This window comes from Jaculus jaculus, chromosome 12, assembly GCF_020740685.1.
Source record: "Jaculus jaculus isolate mJacJac1 chromosome 12, mJacJac1.mat.Y.cur, whole genome shotgun sequence".
Taxonomy (NCBI): Eukaryota; Metazoa; Chordata; class Mammalia; order Rodentia; family Dipodidae; genus Jaculus; species Jaculus jaculus.
The window spans coordinates 64,224,324-64,237,446 of NC_059113.1; the positions used below are offsets into that span (position 1 = coordinate 64,224,324).

Genomic DNA, 13,123 nt, shown 5'->3' on the forward strand with positions numbered 1-13,123 from the left:
TCCCCACCCATGCTCACACAAGCACCTTAGTGAAACTCAGTAGGTAACACACTCACATGTGCACACAAATACATGAAAACATGACATGAAAGTGGGAAGGGGACTAGTTGGAAATGTGGGATTTAGTGGGAGAGGGATGGAGACAAGAGAGGTAATAGGGACCAAGGCAAGAGAATCAGGAGTTCACAGTTATCCTGAACTACATGAGACCATTTCTCATTAGTCTAAACTAAACTAAGCTAAATTAAACTGACAAAAGAAAACACATTCCACTCCCAAACCAAACCAAATTAAACCACAACAGAAACAAACACAAAAAGAGCTGTCAAGACTGCTGCAGGCTAGGGCACCCTGGGCATGATGGACTTGGTCTTAAAGCCAGGGCACAGCATCCTTCTTGCTTCATTTTCCTTAGAGTCCAGATGTTTTTTTCTCCTCCTCTTCCTTCTTCTTCTTTTTTACTTTTGCTCTATTCTCTCTCTCCCTCTTTTGAGTGGAAGTCTCTCTATGTGGTTCAGGCTGTCCCCTGACTCCTCCATTCCATTCAAGCTATCCTCCTGTCTCAGCCTGCTGAGTAGGTGGATCACACAGCTGTCACCCTGTGCTAGTTGATGCCTAGGGACAGAGCATCCTTTGGGAACTTCTGAGGACAAGTGCATAAATACTGACAGATGTGGGCGCACGTGCTTTCTTCCTGAGGCTGTCTTCACCACCAATTCATCCATTCTTCTGAGAGCCCGCAGAGCACCACACTTTGCCCACAGACAGGCACATGCCAGGGGCACAGTGCTAGCATGCTGACAGTGCCTGGACCAGCCTCCAGCCCCACCTACCTGCTTGGAACTTCCTTGTTTCCTGCTTTGTACAACTCTATTGTTTATTGAGCCGTTTTCTGATATATTTTGGTTTTCAAGAAACTCTTCATCCTTAGGAGAAAAAAAAAAAAAAGCAGAATATCAGATACAAAACACAACATCCTTCAGTAAAGATGCCTAGAAGAATGAGACAAGCACAAGCCAAGACTAAGTATCAGAAGAGGCATCTGATTCAAGGCAGAATTGAGTCTTGGAGTCATAAGGAAACACAAGAGATTTTTGTCTTATTTTGTTCTGATAGGGAAGATTAGTGTGCTTCATGTTGAGGAAGCAGAGCAACTGCCCTCCTCTGTGCTGATGTTCTAACAGGAAGAGCCAGGACAGGGATAGCAGGTGTCCACTGTCCTTTTCCCCACATCTCAATGTAGTCAGAAAAGCACAGCGCAGTCAACCAGTGCTGGAGAATTTTACTCTCGGATGTAGGATTTGTGACGTCTCAACACACACTCTGTTTGGTGTGCAGTCGTAATGAGCATAATAAAATTAAGAAAATATCCTTTGCATTTGAGGCAGAGTGTCATTGTATAGCCCAGGCTAGCCAGGAACTCATGATCCTCCTGATTCTGCCTCCCAGCTGCTGGGATAGCAGGTTCATAGCACCACTATGCTTCTTTTGTGCAGCTGCTTTGATTTCACTTTAAGGAGCTGAGTGAGGTTTGTTCAACTGCCGTTTCTTAATGTGGCAGATATCTGTCTTGTGTTCAGATTTCCTTTCATTCCATGTCGGGAGCCATAGAGCAAAAGCCTCTCCATTTTGCTTGGGCCTGCTCATAAGCTGACTCATTACTCAGAAAGCTGGTCCATCCAGCTTTCTGTTAGGTACTTCTGGAACATTGGTCAGCAGACTGCTTACAGAATCTTATCTTTTGCAAAAGGCCAGTTTATGGTCAGGATGTGAAGCCTGGTGCAGTCAGGATGTTAAGTCATTGAGGCAAGATTAGATGAACACCTAATTACATCCCCTCTAGATTTCCTGACAATTCCAAGCCCTAAATCATGTCAGCCAGCTTATCCTCCCTCCTTTTCTTCTCCTATATAACCACTGTGTAAAAAATAAAGACTCTGATTCCTTGAAAAACATCTAGCATGGTCTCCTTCTTGTGTCTGTTTGCCTTTTCTCATTCAGGTTAATTTCCCCTCGGGTCCTTGTTCAACTCTCCTCTGGCCGGGACAATCCCAGTTTACATTTTTCTAGGATAAATGGTATCAGGAAATGCCCTCTATTGGTCTTGAAGCTGTGACAATGTCTTAGAAAAAGCACTATGCATAGTTTTTGAAAACTTCAGATGGTTTCAAGAATTGAGAAAATATCACATTTCCAACATCAATTATATTTTTCACTTGTTGAGACAAAAAACTGTATCCACATGAATACACTTGCACACACGTCCACATGAGTACGCTCGCGCACACATCCACATGAGTACGCTCGCGCACACGTCCACATGAGTACGCTCGCGCACACGTCCACATGAGTACGCTCGCGCACACGTCCACATGAGTACGCTCGCGCACACGTCCACATGACTACGCTCGTGCACACGTCCACATGACTACGCTTGCACACACACCCACACTTGTGTATGGGTGCATTCTTGCTATATTCCTTTTTGTATCCCAGCTGTTCACATCTTAGCTTATGCTCTGTGGTTTAGCTCCTTGCACATTACTGATAATAACAATAATTCCTTAAATTAGTAAACAATGGTGATTTTAATATTGCACTAATATAACCAGGCTACACATTGGAGTATTTGGGACATAGTGCAGGAAGAGGAAAATACACTGCTAATTGCCAGAGCACTGATAGGACTTTAAGGACTCATTTTTTAAAAATTCCTACTTTGAGAGATATTTAAATTTTTGTTAACATTAAGTTAAAAATAAACCAGGCTGAGCATGGAGGTACACACCTTTAATCTCAGCACTTGGGAAGCAGAGATAGGAGGATCACTGAGAATTTAAGGTCACCCTGAGACTACATAGTGAATTCCAGGTCAGTCTGGGCTAGAGTGAGACCCTACCTCAAAAAACCCAAAACATCTAACTAACTAACTAAATGAAAATAAAATAAATAAAACCAAACCCAAGTTGTTGGAGAAACAGGTGACCTGAACAGCTAATACTTAGGGTCTCCAATTACACATGTGGCGCTCGATACATCATGTCTTCCTACTTTCAGCTCTTTCATATAACGTAGTTGCTGCTTCTGTGCTTTCCTGGCCTAGAATTGGACATTTTTTGGCTCCATTAGGAGCTTTGGCTTCTTCAATACATCTTCCTGCCAAAGGGTAGGGAAGGTGAAAAGGCTGGTTTCCTCTTGAGTAGAATACTGTTTTCTCTGTGGAAGAAGCAGTGTGCTTAACCATAAAGAGTAGTTTGTTGTTTGACTTGGGATGTCAATCTGCCTGTAAGCCAAGTTTCAGTCTCCTTTCCCTTTGACTTGGATAAATTCAATCCATGATTCTTTTTGAGTATCAAATCCATAATTTACACTTTAGTTCAAGGCCTAGTTCACAGTGGTGCTGATTGTAATAACCACTATTGGGAAGAATCCCATATCCCTACCTGCTGCCATGCCACTGTAATATCTGAACTGGTGACATCTGAGCATGCTCTGTGTCTGTAGAACATGACTGTTGTGCAGACACTTTGTATATCAGGGGTGTGGGAGGGATTTTTAGGTTATGGGGGGAGGGTAAATAGGGATTTTTTTGGTAACTTTTTTGGTAGGGTGTGGAGGTATAGTAATCAGTGTATGCCCTAAAAATAACAATATGTACAAAGACCCCTGAAGTGTTGTGTGGGTATGATTGTGTTTGTGTGTGTGTGTGTGTGTGTGTGTGTGTGTGTCTGTTTGTATATGTCTGGCAATTAAACTTTTGTCTGCTGGAAATTAGTGAATTTTTTTCTCCAGAACTATTTGTTAGAAAATTTGTAAATAAGAGCTCTACTTAGTCTGTTTATCTGGAATGTGTTGCGGCAACCCTTACACTTAATTCCTGCAAGATTTAAGACTCACCAGGTTAAGCAACAGCCAAGTTCTCAATAATCCTTTCCCTTGAGTCACCTGTTAGACTTCTTTGTCAGCTCAACACTCCTTTATTGCTGAGCATGTTTGCACTGCCCCCTTTATTTTTTTCTCTTTAGGGGATATAAGAAGCACGTTATCCTCTTTCTGTATCCTTTTTCTTTTGTAAACTTTTTGTTTTGTTTAAAAATGGCTTTGTAAAAGGGTTTTTATAACCAAGACAAGCAGCAGCAGCTTTGGCTTCTTGGTGTTGACTATTGCTGCCCCCTGCTGGCAGGACCTGCTTCTACGGAGCTTCTTCAAGTCCCTGGTCACCAAAAGGGCGTGTGTGTGTGGGGGGTGTGTGTGGGGTGTGTGTGTGTATGTGTGTGTGTGTGTGTGTGTGTGTGTGTGTGTAGGGGAGGCTTACTGCTTTGGACATAGGGAAACTTTTGAATATGGATTTTATCTTGGCTTTTTGTATTTTCAGGAAGAAAAAAAAAAAGCCTCCCATTCCAGGATTTACCACAAATAATGGGGTTATTGTGGATTGATGTTTGGAAAACAATTGCCTGATGCACTAAGTACTGCATGCATCTGAAGTTTGTTTGCAGTGACAAGAAGCTCTGGCATACCCATTTTCTCCCCCTCTCTCTCTCTTTCACTCTGCTTGCAAATAAAAATATAAGAAAGAAATGAAAAGAAAATGTTTGGTTTCTGTTTTTTTTTTTTTTTCAAATTGTAATTGTGCCAGGCATGGTGGCACACACCTTTAATCCCAGAATTTGGGAGGCAGAGGTAGGAGGATCACCACGAGTTCAGGGACACCCTGAGACTGCATAGTGAATTCCAGGTCAGCCTGAGCTACAGTGAGACTCTACCTTGAAAAACCAAATTTTAAAAAATGTAATTTTGAGGCTTCTTATTACTTCTTGTCCATTATCTCCTTCTATCTATTTAAGAATATTGCTAAATGTACCACACCACCTACACATGATTGTTCTCAGAGTGAAATCTCCCATGCTGATGACTGGGTAAGAAGTAGTGGGAGTTGTATGTGTATTTCTATGCAAGGTATAATATGCCTCACTAGGCTCTAGGTTTTTAGCTTTAGTTGCTGTGTGTGCTAAAAGGTGATGACCCCGGAGTCCACATTCAGTCACAGATCCTGGTACTAGAGAACATAGTGCCTGGGTTTGTATCCTGCCTGTCTCTTCAGTGCTTTCTGTCATGCTTGAGTGTCTACAGATGCACAGTGGCTGTTCTATGGAGGATGTGCAAGTGGATAAGGGCCTTTCTTACAGTAAGTCCTTCTTCTCATCAAGTTTCTAAATCATATCAATTTTCTAGAACACTTAAAATTACTAAAACCACACCCTCCATTGGTAGTATCCTCTTATAAAGATTTTAGTTGGCACATGAACCTGGGAAAGAAAGCTACATTTCAAAACTTCCTGTTTACCTAGTGAGCAGTTCAGAGAATGTTCCTTAAATGCAGACCAGCAGGTGCTGCTGTTTCTGCTGTCCTTTCCTCTGTCTTGATGGTAGGTTCTGTTTAGGCCTATACCACAGTCCATGAACACAAGGACAATTCTAGTGACATCACAGTGTTAAGTTGGGAGGGACGTAGTTTCTGAAAACCTGAGCAACGTGCTCTCACTACCTCTATATTAGATACCTCTGACCTGCAGTCAAACCTCCTCCCTGATGCTTGCTGTCTCTCTCTTTCCTCTCTTCTTTCCTTTCCCTTCTCTCTCTTTTTCTCCTTCTCACTCTCCTGAGCCCTCTTGTTCTCCCCTTGTTGCATACAACCCCTTTCTCTTCCTTCTTTCTCTATCTCCCTCTTCTCTCTCTCCAATTCTCTCTTTTCACCTCTACATTAAACTCAAGAGATCATGTTTATCTCAGTGCATGCATTCTTACACCAAAATCTAACATACAGTTTCCTGAATGGAAGACACTCTCTTGCTCTGAAATTGGGGTGCCTTTAAGAGCATCTGAGCCTTATCTCAGCTCTTGCATAGGCAATAATCCAAGAGTGAGGGTTCTGGAAACTCAACATTCACACAAAGATTTCACTGGATTCTTATCTTATGACTTTCAATGAATGAAACCCACAGACCATAGGATAAAGTTTAGAGATGGAGAACTTAAGAGAAGGAACGGATACAGAGCTATTGCCCAATAAGAAGGCAAGGGGAGGTTCCTAGAAAATGAAAGGGCTCAGCCAGAACCTCAGGTTAGGGGATTTTAACAGAGTGTACTGGATGGGGTGGGGAATGTTGGCTGTGCAGGTCGAGGCTAAAGGCTGGGTGAGGGGCTCTGCTCACCCCTTGCTCTTTGGGGAGGAGAAGAGGGCCAGTTGAGGTCTTTCTTTGCAAATCAATGACATAACCCCTCATGGAACCATCTGGCTTCCTATATTCCTCACTACAAATCAGCTGTCTGGGGGATTAGTGACTGTAAAGGAAAGTAAGGTGGCTGGGGGCTGGCAGATGGCTCAGTGGTTGAAGGCACAGGCTTTGCAAAGCCTGTCAACCCAGGTTCAATTCCAAAGTGCCCAGGTAAAGCCAGATGCACAAGGTGGCACATACATTTGGAGTTCCTTTGCAATGACAAGAGGCCCTAGTGCTCCCATTCTGTCTTGGTGTGTGTGTGTGTGTGTTTCTTTCTCTCTCACAAGTAAATAAAATATTTGTTTTGAAAAAAGGAAGTAAAGTGGTAAATGGGGCTGCTGACCTGCCCCACATGGGAAGCACCATAGTCCTTTCTTCCTCTTCCATTCCTTAGGCCTATGGATGACAGGCCACATGGAGTGACTGTAACCTCAACAATGGAAGACAGAGGCAGGAGGACTGTATAGAAGTTTAAGGTCAGTTAGGGATACATAGTGATATCCTAACTAAAAAAACAACAACTAAAAATGACATATAATCAATGTATAGTATTCATGGAATACTATATAAGGGAATAGTGGACTTATAAACAATTTTTTTTTTTCATGCTCTAGCCCAGGCTGACCTGGAATTCACTATGTCATCTCAGGGTGGCCTTGAAATGTCAGCGATCCTCCTACCTCTGCCTCCTAAGTGCTGCTAGGATTAAAAACATGTGCCACCATGCCTGCCTACAAACTCTCTTGGACCCAAGATTTATTTACCTCCAATGAGAAAGGGAGGAGCTGAAGGGAATAGAGAAACTTCTGAACACCCAATAATGGGAGGGCAGTGGTTTGAAGGTTTCTCAGGGAGGGGAGGGGGATCTTGCATTCTAAAGGAGGGCCCCTGAAAGGGCAATGGCTCTGGCCTAAGTGGGCTAGTTATATAAACCATCTGTTAAATGCCTTTGGGGGAACTGTGACCTGGAATATCACCCTCTACTCAGGGCCAGAGGATTTTGTTCCCCTGATCAGGAGGAGGTAGCATTCCTTAACTCCAGCCTGGACAGTGAGGATTCACAGACCTGGGGAACATTTGGAGGTTCCTGCCTCAGCTGTAAGAGAGGGAGCTTTCTTAAACTATAACAGGGCTGGAGAGATGGCTTAGTGATTAAGGTACTTTCCTGTGAACCACACAGAGAGAGTGAGTATAGTAGGCATGCCATGGCTTTTTGCCACTGCAAACAAACTCTAGTGCATCTGAGCTTACATGGGTACTGGGGAATCAAACATGGGTCCTCAGGCTTTGCAGGCAAGTGCCCTTAACTGCCTAGCCCAAATGTTTGTCTATTTTTGTTTGTTTTTGAGGTAGTGAAGGAGGGTGGGAGAAAGCTAGCTTCTTTTAGGCAGTTTCAGTTAGAAATTGAGGCCTAGAGAGAGCCAGAAGTTTCCACCCACATGTCACCTCACCATGGCACAAGAATGGAACTTGTGTCTGATTGAGACTGATCTACAGTGCCCCCTGATGCCCACAGGCTAGCACACTACCTGAATAAACAGCCCAGGTGGCTAGCCCCAAGTCTGCCAACCAAACCTACAAGTTCTTCCCCTTACATACCTGAATCTGATGAAAGAGTGCATTTCCTATACTATAAAGGCTGTGACCTTCTTCCTGCTATTCCCTCTGGATTCCATCCCATCTCTGCTTGGATACATGTGAGTGGCTTTCCCTCTTACCAAGCTTGGCAGGGGTGGGGTGAGGGGACAGAATACTACTTCTTGGTGTGGGTGGTTTTTCTGCTTGCCTCTGTTTTATAGTTTGGAGCAATTTCTCACTTTACTTGTATGACTTTCCTCTGGTCTCCAAATCTACCATACTTCCCTTACACTCTAGATTTATCACGTGGTGCTCTCATCAACTCTAGGTCTGCTACCTGTGCAATTTCTTTAAATTCAGGGTAACCATGAGTATAACCCACTTTATTACTTATTTTTCCTCTGAATCTCCTGGTCTCTGTTTTGATATCTCTCCTCTCATTTTTTATTGAGCCTTACTTCTGCTCTCTTAACGTCCCCACATGAAAAAGCACATGGTAGATGCCGTGCACCTTCCTCCTAAGTCTCCTCCACAAGCACATGAAAAAGCACATGGTAGATGCCGTGCACCTTCCTCCTAAGTCTCCTCCACAAGTTCCTAGACTCTACTGTCCCCATGCTTGCAGCTTGCCTCTAGTTTCTTTGTAAAACCTTCAGTTTCTTGTAAGTGAGCTTTCCATGTGTTTGCAGCTTTATGTCTCTCTTTAAAAGAGTTTTATGAACTCTACTCCATGTGCTTGCAGGTCTGTTCCAGTCTTTCTCTAAAAACCTCAATTTATCTCAAAAGAAATCTTAGAAGGCTGGAGAGGTTGCTCAGTGGTTAAAGCACTTGCCTGCAAAGTCTGAGGACCATGAATCAATTCCCCAGTACCCACATAAAGCCAGATACACAGTGGCACATGCATCTGGAATTCATTTGCAGTGACCAGAGGCCCTAGCACACCCATGTCCTATTATCTCTCTGTCTCTTTTCTCTCTCTTTCTGCTTGCAAATAAATAATTAAAAATAGTTTTTAAAAAGGAAATCTTATAAACTACATGTTTTCCACACGAGAGCATGTTTCCTACTATGATTCTGCTTTAGCTTCCCTTCCTCGACCCAAATGTCCCTTAAATAAATGCCACAATTTGTGATTTCCCCCTAAGTAAACTTAATAATTCATACTTTATCATTCTTAAGCCCATCTTTATTAATTTTTTCTTAAAGATAGCACAGAACCCAAAACTTTGGGTTCAAAAACTCTGGAGGATCTCTCCTGAACCCCTAAATCCTGCATCAGTGGAGTCCCACTCACTCTGTAGCTCCAGGCTGTCCTTGAACTCATGATAATTCTCTTATATCTTGAGGTCTGACCCAGTTTTTTGAGTTTCCTTTCCAGCTCATTAGCTTACTTCCTCATTTGAGTGTTTGTTTTTCTTTTTAAAAATTATTTATTCCCTGGCATGGTGGCACACACCTTTAATACCAGCACTCAGGAGGCAGAAGTAGGTGTATTGCCATGAGTTTGAAGCCAGCCTGAGACTAGTGAATTTCAGGTCAGCCTGCACTAGAGTGAGACCCTACCTATACCCTCCTCCCCCCCCAAATTATTTATTTATTTGTGTGTGTGCGTGTGCACGTGTGTGTGTGTGTGTGTGTGTGTGTGTGTGTGTGTGTGTGTTGATGCAGCAGGTTTTCTTGCCATTGCAAATGAATGCCATCCAGATTTACATGGGAGGCTGGGGAACTGAACCTGGGCAGCAGGCTTTGCAAGCAAGCACCCCCAACTACTGCAATCTCTCTAGACCTCATTTTTATTTCTTCACAAATCATCTTTATTTCTATTAGTAATAACATCTCTCTGGCCCAATTTACAATGAAACCTACTTTGGTGTCACTTTGGAATTTCCATTCTGAGAACTGTGAGGAAAAAAAAAAATTCTATTCTATGTCTCCCCCGTGTATGGTATTTGTTTTCACAAAGAGAAAATAGGTACACTTATGTTAATTTTATTCATAAGTTAATGAGTACTGAAGAAAACCAGGAATGGTGGCTCATGCCTTAATCCCAGGGATTAGGAGAATGAATCTGGAGGATCACCATGAGCTCCATGCCATCCTGCGCTAAAATGAGACTCTATCTCAAAAGAAAACAATAAAAACAAACAGAATTACCATTACTACTTTGAAACTCTCAAAGTAGTGATTAATTCAGGGGAAGGAGGTTATATATGGATGCTAAGAAAACCAAATGAAATGGGGCAACTGGGCATTTATAGTCTGGAGGTATCTTTCCACAGGTTATATATTGATCAAGAAAAAAATATATCCTTATAACTGAGCAGCCTAGCCCATCCTAAGTCATCTTATAGCCAACTGATTGATATTATGTGTCTCCTGATATGCTGTCTTGTAGCAAATGCTGGAGATGAATCAAATCCTTCCCCTAATCAGAAAAAATGTTAAGGATGGAACTTTTCAATCACGAATTTGATCTGAAACACTCAAAATGCCAATCATGAGAAACAAGTATGAACTCATGGTAGAGAATGCAATGACCACAAGAGATTCAAAGATATAACCAAGCCACTTTTAAAAAGCTGTGAAAGGTACAGGCGGGGTGTAGTAGTGAATGCTTTTAATCTTAGCACTTGGGAGGTTGAGGCCAAAGGATCCCCATGAGTTTGAGGCCACACTGAGACTACATAGTGAATTTCAGGTCAGCCTGGGTTATAGTGCTCCCCTACCTTAAAAATAAATAAATAAATAGAACGAGAGAGAGAGAGAGAGAGAGAGAGAGAGAGACAGAGAGAGAGAGAGAAGAAGGAGGAGGAAGAGGAGGAGGAGGAGGAGGAGGAGGAGGAAGAGGAGGTGGAGGAGGGGGAGGAGGAAGAAGGGAGGGAGGGAGGGAAGGAGGGAGGGAGGGAGATAAGCACAAGTGCCAGCCCCATTTTATACGGGTCAGACATTGGGATGAGCCTTGCCATCAAACTCAGGTGTACTTGAGAGGATGACCCAGGAAGGGCCACCCCACCCAGATATGCTAAGCTGAGAAAGAAATAGGAAAACTGCTATTATTTCCCATTCTGAACTGTCTTTAAGTCTACTGGGGAATGTTGCTTGCAGCCATCTTGGATGAAACAGGATCAGATGCAGGTTTTAGTCCTGGCTGGCTGACTGCCTATAAAAAGTTATCTTTCCCTGTTTCTCTTTCACCAGCCCTCATGAGGCTGAGGTAGGAGGATCATCATGAGCCTGGGCCAGAGTGCAACCCTGCCTCAAAACACACACACACACACACACAAAAAAAAAAACACAATAAAATGACTTCACCTTCCCAGCACAGACATGAACAAATTCCAGTGTAGTTTCTAAAAGCTCAGTGCTTCATCCTAGGCCAACCCTAGCTCTCCTTAAACATCTGTCTGAAAAAGCTCCTATTAATGCCTGAGAACTCAGTAAACTTCGTTCCACATTCCTGAAGCTTTTAGAGTAGTTTGGAAAGTGTACCATTATAGGACTGGAGAGATGGCTTAGTGGTAAAGGCGCTTGCCAGCGAAGCCTAGGGACCCAGGTTTGATTCCCCAGTACTTACATAAGTCTGAAGTACAAAGTGGCACATGCATCTGGAATTGGTTTGCAGTGGCTAGAGGCCCTGGCACACCCATTATCTCTACACTGTCTGGTTCTTTCTCTCTCTCTCTCAAATAAATAAATAAAATAAAATTTTTTAAAGAAGAAAGTGTACCATTATAATTCCTTTTTCTGTCCCCTTGAGAAAGAGATCTATCTCTCACTCTGAACTGCCTTTAAGACTCTGACTTGCAAGTACTCAGGAAACCGATACTTTCTGGCTTCAACTAGCCAGGAAGGGTAGGAGCCTAATTTGCATGAGTGACAGTTAGCAAATCTAGTAAATTTCAGAAGACTATTCTTTCACTTCCTGCTTTTTGTAACTTCCACACCTCTGACTCTGGTTGACACTTATCCCTCTATTTCCTCCTTCTTCCTTCCTTCAAAGAGGCCCTTTTAAACCTCTGCAAACTGAAGTTGAATTTAGTTCAGACTGGCCCCCTTCCTACTGCTACAGTTTACCACTGAGTGAAACCTGTCCTCACTGTTTTTACAAACAATAATGTATGGCTTGGTTCTTTGATACTAGCTATAGCAATTTTAATGATTTCTTTTAGGTATTATAAATGCAGAATTACTCACACTATGCATCATGCTCTGCTCCTGCCATTGCCTTTTGTTTAGTCTTTTAATATAGGAAAATGGTTTATTATATAAGATTATAGATAAAATTTAGACAACAGGTTATATAAAAATCAAGAGAACATTCCAGAGTAGATTAGGATCATGGTGTATTGTCTATACTTATGAATTTTTCAATAAAATAAATAAACATGGTTCTATTAATGTCTCAAAAATAAAAAAGAGAGAGAGAGAGAGAGAGAAGGCAGGAGAAATGACTTAGCAGTTAAGGTACTTGCCTGCAAAGCCAAAGGACCCAAGTTCAATTCCCTAATACCCACGTATAGCCAGCTGTGCAAGGTGGTGCATGTGTCTGGAGTTTGCAGTGGCTTTTTTGAGGCCAGGCATGCCTATTCTCTCTCTATCTGCCTCTCTCTTTCTCAAATAAATAAATAAAATATTTTTAAAAATGAAAAGAAGAAGAGAGAAAAAACATTCTGTTTAAAAAAGGGAGATACTAGCTGTTTCATAATGACTTTTAAAATATATGACCAAATGCACAGGAAATAATCATATCGACTTAGTAGAGACCAGTGTTTAATTTTCAGAAAGAAATAGTCTCACAATTCACTATGCTATTGTAAGTCTGTAACACCCAGCAGACAACTGTAATTTGAAATCCAAACAAACCCTCAACACACAGAGACCTGCTTGAGTGCTCTGCTTTAATACCCAAGCAATATAAACTTACATGCCAGGAAAAAAAAAAAAAAAAAAAAGACAAAAAAAAAACAACAAAACAGCCTCTACCCCAGCCTTGAATTGAGAGGAGACATGGAAAGTGAGTATGCTGCTGTGAGTTTCTGCAGAGCAAAGACAGACAAAGGGAGAGCGACTCCCACATCACAGGCTCCTATTCCTTATTCCTGGGAAAGGGAAACCTGCCCAGGGTTTCCAGTGTCAGAATCAGCACCAGCTGTCCACTCATGGACTGGGGTAGTTACAGGGCAGAGGCCAGGAAGGAGATGTTGAAATTTTCCTTTTCTGTCCTGTGGTTAACTGTTGCTAAGGAGTAGTTTGGAAGAAGAGGT

At 42.4% G+C, this 13,123-nt stretch overlaps 1 protein-coding gene across 1 annotated transcript in view; it reads right to left on the reverse strand.

Annotated features, from left to right (window-relative positions):
- Slc28a3 (solute carrier family 28 member 3) overlaps positions 1–13,123 on the reverse strand; it is a 72,732-nt gene that overhangs the window by 45,187 nt on the left and 14,422 nt on the right. Inside the window, exon 2 of the mRNA XM_004671001.2 lies at positions 834–926. Coding sequence (XP_004671058.1) covers positions 834–926 — 93 coding nt within the window. The remainder of the gene's footprint in view (positions 1–833; positions 927–13,123) is intronic.